Source organism: Onychostoma macrolepis, chromosome 13 (assembly GCF_012432095.1).
Source record: "Onychostoma macrolepis isolate SWU-2019 chromosome 13, ASM1243209v1, whole genome shotgun sequence".
Lineage (NCBI taxonomy): Eukaryota > Metazoa > Chordata > Actinopteri > Cypriniformes > Cyprinidae > Onychostoma > Onychostoma macrolepis.
In genome coordinates, this window is record NC_081167.1 from 15,108,784 (window position 1) to 15,115,129 (window position 6,346).

At 36.8% G+C, this 6,346-nt stretch overlaps 1 protein-coding gene across 1 annotated transcript; it reads right to left on the minus strand.

Annotated features, from left to right (window-relative positions):
* Nucleotides 1-3,943: 3,943 nt before the first annotated feature.
* On the minus strand, nucleotides 3,944-6,133 carry LOC131552391 (phenazine biosynthesis-like domain-containing protein). The gene is made up of 9 exons (XM_058796159.1): nucleotides 5,969-6,133; nucleotides 5,744-5,840; nucleotides 5,500-5,598; nucleotides 5,312-5,421; nucleotides 5,188-5,217; nucleotides 5,014-5,102; nucleotides 4,600-4,775; nucleotides 4,363-4,425; nucleotides 3,944-4,204 (listed from the first exon to the last, which is right to left on the minus strand). Exons 1-9 carry the CDS (start codon nucleotides 6,050-6,052, stop codon nucleotides 4,092-4,094), a joined length of 861 nt encoding a protein of 286 aa, XP_058652142.1. The 5' UTR covers nucleotides 6,053-6,133; the 3' UTR covers nucleotides 3,944-4,091.
* Nucleotides 6,134-6,346: the final 213 nt, after the last annotated feature.

Consider the following 6,346-nt stretch of genomic DNA (forward strand, 5'->3'; position numbering starts at 1 on the left):
GATGGAAATTTTTTTTAATTTGCACTACTGTTTGTTAAAAATAAGTGAAAAGAAACTGAGCATAGTAGATTTCTTTTTTTCCCCTGTTGCACCGAAATCGTATCGAACCGTGACCCCCAAACCGAGGTACGTACCAAACCATGACATCTGTGTACCGTTACACCAGGGGCGTAGCCACGGGTGTGCCAGGGTGTGCCGGTGCCTAAAAACAGATGCAGAATTATTATTTTTTTAATCGTAATAAACATGGGCGGCGCTAAGGAGGGGCTAGCAGATGCTTCAGCACCCCCAAGAAAGACCAAAGCACTGCCATAGCACCCATAAGAAATTAAATAAAATAAAAACATTTGACTTATTACGCATTCATAACTTGTGCATTGCAATATAACGTGACGTGATTAGCAGGCGCACTTTTCGAATTGTCAGCATTTTATTTTAAAAATGGATCGGTTCCTTGTGCCAAGTAGGCCTGTCCCCGACTAAAAATTTCACTAGTCACACGTAAATTGATTAATATAATAATCTAGGCTACTAACCGTCCTTTAATATATAGGCGTATAGCCTATTCCGCGATCAAGCACACGTATAAAACTTGCAATGGCAAAAGTAGGCTAATGATTATGAATAGGTTGGGGGAAAGAAAACATTTAAATTATTTGTTAATAACCTAGTGATTTCTTCTCCGTCAGTGTCGGCTGAAAAGATAAAGTTGCCGAACGCGACGCTGCACTCACCATCTCCGCATGAACTTTAATAAAGAAATGCACCTTTTCATTCCGACTACGTAATTAGAGATGTTATGTATTTTTACAGGCTATATCAGCCCAGTCTGTTCTGTTCTGTAAAGTTAGTAATACACAGTCTTGGTGTTTTTTTTTTAAATTAATTAATTAATTAATTAAATTAATCTGACAGTAAATGTGGCACACCCAGTTTTTCTGTTGCACACCCAGAGTCTCTTTTCTGGCTACGCTCCTGCGTTACACCCCTAATATGTGTGTGTGTGTGTGTTTATATATATATATATATATATATATATATATATATATATCAATCAGTGTTGGGTGTAACACGTTAAAGCGTTACTGTAATTAAATTACTTAACCACTGAAAAAGTAAAGTAAGAGATTACTGTTCATTTTTAGGTAATTTAATTACAGTTACTTAAAAAGTACTTGCGTTACATACTGTAAATAATTTCAACAGTTCTAAAACCAATATTGAATTTGAAATCTAAATTTACAGTCTAAAGATAAAATTGAATGCAGCGTCTTTAACCCTCTGCGCGCCGGCGCGTTCACTTTCAGTTTTTCTTGATTCACAGAGAAACCTTAAATACTCAGATACAGATAAGACTAAAATCAATCGAATTTTAAAAGGGCCTGCTTTTATTTGTGTACACCACTGACAATAACAACAAAACATTGTGCTTTTGTAAAATAAACAAAACAAAACAAACAGGGTGCGCTTTCTGCCGTCTGGGTGTCCGTGAGCAACTTTCATACTCGTGGCTTCGTAAAATTACAGTTGACAGACTGATGTCACATGGACTACTTTGTCGATCATCTTGGTACTTTTCTGGACCTTGATTGTGTAAGGACCCTTGCTGTCTATGGGAGGGTCAGAGAGCTTTCAGATATCATCAAAAATATCTTAATTTCTGTTCCGAAGATGAACGGAGGTCTTACGGGTTTGGAACGACATGAGGGTGAGTAATTAATGACAGAATTTTCATTTTTGGGTGAACTATCCCTTTAAGCTTTTTTGTTATTGAGATATTTTGCCGAGTATTTCTATTTGTTAACCAAAAAAGGTTACAATTTTTATAAAAAGCTTAAGTATTACAGTTATTTTAAAGCTAAAAGGTTAAACTATTCTATGTTTGACTCAAATTTAAAGAATGAATAGTTTAATTTCTATTGTCTATGCTTTAAGGTTTATAGGGATTTTAAGATGTAGCCTAATAAGCGATTTGAATAATTAAGTTACTTATTGAGTAACTAAATTACTTTTCAGACAGAGTAATTAGTAAAGTAATTTAAATACAATATTGATGGTGTAATTAGTAATAGTAATTAATTACTTTTGGAAAGTAACTTACCCAACACTGATATATACAGTGAGGAAAATAAGTATTTGAACACCCTGCTATTTTGCAAGTTCTCCCACTTAGAAATCATGGAGGGGTCTGAAATTGTCATCGTAGGTGCATGTCCACTGTGAGAGGCATAATCTAAAAAAAAAAATCCAGAAATCACAATGTATGATTTTTTAACTATTTATTTGTATGATACAGCTGCAAATAAGTATTTGAACACCTGTCTATCAGCTAGAATTCTGACCCTCAAAGACCTGTTAGTCTGCCTTTAAAATGTCCACCTCCACTCCATTTATTATCCTAAATTAGATGCACCTGTTTGAGGTCGTTAGCTGCATAAAGACACCTGTCCACCCCATACAATCAGTAAGAATCCAACTACTAACATGGCCAAGACCAAAGAGCTGTCCAAAGACACTAGAGACAAAATTGTACACCTCCACAATGCTGGAAAGAGCTACAGGGAAATTGCCAAGCAGCTTGGTGAAAAAAGGTCCACTGTTGGAGCAATCATTAGAAAATGGAAGAAGCTAAACATGACTGTCAATCTCCCTCGGACTGGGGCTCCATGCAAGATCTCACCTCGTGGGGTCTCAATGATCCTAAGAAAGGTGAGAAATCGGCCCAGAACTACACGGGAGGAGCTGGTCAATGACCTGAAAAGAGCTGGGACCACCGTTTCCAAGGTTACTGTTGGTAATACACTAAGACGTCATGGTTTGAAATCATGCATGGCACGGAAGGTTCCCCTGCTTAAACCAGCACATGTCCAGGCCCGACTTAAGTTTGCCAGTGACCATTTGGATGATCCAGAGGAGTCATGGGAGAAAGTCATGTGGTCAGATGAGACCAAAATAGAACTTTTTGGTCATAATTCCACTAAACGTGTTTGGAGGAAGAAGAATGATGAGTACCATCCCAAGAACACCATCCCTACTGTGAAGCATGGGGGTGGTAGCATCATGCTTTGGGGGTGTTTTTCTGCACATGGGACAGGGCGACTGCACTGTATTAAGGAGAGGATGACCGGGGCCATGTATTGCGAGATTTTGGGGAACAACCTCCTTCCCTCAGTTAGAGCATTGAAGATGGGTCGAGGCTGGGTCTTCCAACATGACAATGACCAAGCACACAGCCAGGATAACCAAGGAGTGGCTCTGTAAGAAGCATATCAAGGTTCTGGCGTGGCCTAGCCAGTCTCCATACCTAAACCCAATAGAGAATCTTTGGAGGAGCTCAAACTCCGTGTTTCTCAGCGACAGGCCAGAAACCTGACTGATCTAGAGAAGATCTGTGTGGAGGAGTGGGCCAAAATCCCTCCTGCAGTGTGTGCAAACCTGGTGAAAAACTACAGGAAACGTTTGACCTCCGTAATTGCAAACAAAGGCTACTGTACCAAATATTAACATTGATTTTCTCAGGTGTTCAAATACTTATTTGCAGCTGTATCATACAAATAAATAGTTAAAAAAATCATACATTGTGATTTCTGAATTTTTTTTAGATTATGTCTCTCACAGTGGACATGCACCTACGATGACAATTTCAGACCCTCCATGATTTCTAAGTGGGAGAACTTGCAGAATAGCAGGGTGTTCAAATACTTATTTTCCTCACTGTATATATATACATATATATATATATATATATATATATATATATATATATATTCTACACTAAACCAGTTGCAGTATTGCTGTTTGTTGATAGCATTTGCATTTTTACCTATTAGTATTTTCTAGTAAATATATGATTTCTTGCTTCAGTTTCTCCCTATGACTGTAAAATAGACAATTTTATTAATATTCTGCAATAAAATGTATAAAACATCCATTTAGATCTATAGACTTTTAAAACCAAATATTTATTTTGGCACGCAAGTAACCACATTTGTCCATTCAGTGAACGAAACATCAGTTTGCAGATCTTTAAGAAAATTGACTTATTTCCATTAACCTATTAACACATTCACTGAGAAGGTTTTTCAGGTTGTCTAGATTTTAAGAGTTCCCTGGAGAACGATCTGTGCCCGACCACTGATGTTGAGTCGACCATCATCCCTGATCTCCAGCCCCAACTCTCCTCCACGACTGGAGCACTGGTATGCTGGAAAAACAAATAGGAGAGAATAGAACCTTTTTGTGCATTTTATTTGTAATTTTTTAGTTTTTTGGGGGGAACTGTTTAATTAAACCATTTATGTGAACTAATGGGTCCTTTGATTCTTTAGTAGAGGGGGGGAGGGAAAAAGAAAAGGCCTTTACCCAACATTTTCTTTTTGTTCAGCTTTTCAGACCAGTAGGCAGCAAGAACTGTATGCGCAGACCCTTTTAAAGCATGAAGAGAATTCATATGAAATTTATGGTGACAATAATTGTGCATTTCCATTTCTAACCTATTGAATTCATGGTTTTGCATTCACATGAGGAAGCTTCTACAGATTTCTCCACATGTATTGTAGGTTGCTGCATTTTGAGAATTATGTGATAATTTCAGCTCACCACAGACTGGATCTTCAAGGACCCCTAACCAAGGAGCAAAGTAACGGGAATAGAAGTCATATCCAGGTTGTGCGGTCGGAGCTCCCTTCATTGTTACAATGACACCTTTAATCTTCCCAGTAGAATCATTTTTCAGCAGGGCTTCTGCTTCAGGCTTCAAAGATGTAAGTTCAGATCTGCAAACAACAACCAGTCAACAACCTTGCATGATGATCTAGATACAAAAATCAACTGCCTTTTTGGACAATATTACCAACATACCATTAATTGTTGTCTCTTGACTGTTGCTTTTAAAAAAAGTTTTAAATGTACTTGGCACAAAATTAGCTTCTCTCTCTTGACATTTTTCATCTAATTTAATATACACAAATACAAGACCATTCAGAATAACTTCCTTGTTATTTTCAGAAATACCTGTCGCATGTGTCAGCAAGACGAATCATCAGGTTCCCTGTCCTTGGATTGTAGCACACATCCTGAATGGGTGCATCTCCTACTACGGCCTGAAAATGCACATAAAAGCTTGTTTTTCCTTATGTCATTTTAAAAAATCTAACATAATGTTAAATTACTCACTGGCTAACTTACTTTCAAAAGATCCTTGATTTCATGTTGATCCTGCAAATAAAACATACAAAACTAATTGATTTATCATGAAAGGCTATATGAGTTTTATTGAAGAAAGGGTCCACAAGGTGTGTTTTGGTCATACCTGGGGGTTTGGTTTGTTTAAGGGAAAGTCCATTATTAGAGATTCTTCATGCTGACGCACATAAAGCTCCCCACTCAACGTCTCAAACACCAGTACAGGGTTGACATTTTCTGTGTGATGACATTGTGCTTTTAGAATAGTCACAGTCCATTGTCTTAATTATTAATGTAAGAACAAGTGTTTCTTACTTTTCATGTAAAAGAGCACTGCTGCTGAGGCCAGTGTTGCATGTCCACATAGTGGGACCTCAGTTGTGGGAGTAAACCATCGTAATCCAAACTTTGCACCTTTCAAAATACATAAAATCATTTTACAACAAATGAAAGAGTTTTTTGTATGTATATTAAAGAAAGAAATAGCTTTCCACCAAGTGGAACTATTGTAGATACTAAAAGGTATGTATAAGTACTAAAGCAGACATGTAAATCAGACCTGAAGAAAAATCCATAGAATTCCTTCTTGTGATGAAAGCAGTCTCTGATAAATTCATCTCAGCAGCAATGCTCTGATAAAGATCATCTCGTAGCTCCTACATGTATTACAGAGAAACAATTTATAATATTATACAGTGCAAGCACATTTAGATTTTGAATAAATTATCTATAAACTGTGTAGATAACATACATAGAAGACTGTCTTATGTAGTGTAATACTTACATTCTCTATGAGACATACTGCAGCAGGATTACCTTTAAAAGGCACATTGGTAAAAGCATCAACAGTAAATATTGGAATTTCCATTGATTACAGCTCTTCAGCTCTCAGGTTTTTTCTTGCACCTTTTAAGTATTTTTAGAGCTGTATTTGAAATCAAGTTAGACTTTGACCCTAATGACATAGCAGCTCACTTTAACCTTAAAGGTACAGACTCAAGATTTTGAAATGTCTTTTTAGACTGACTTTTTACTGTGATGTGATCTGTAAAATAGAGTGGAAGAGATAATATTGGTAATTTATTATTTAAAAAAAAAAAATAATACATATAAGGGGTGTAACGATACATGTATTTGTACCGAACCGTACGGACATCTCGGT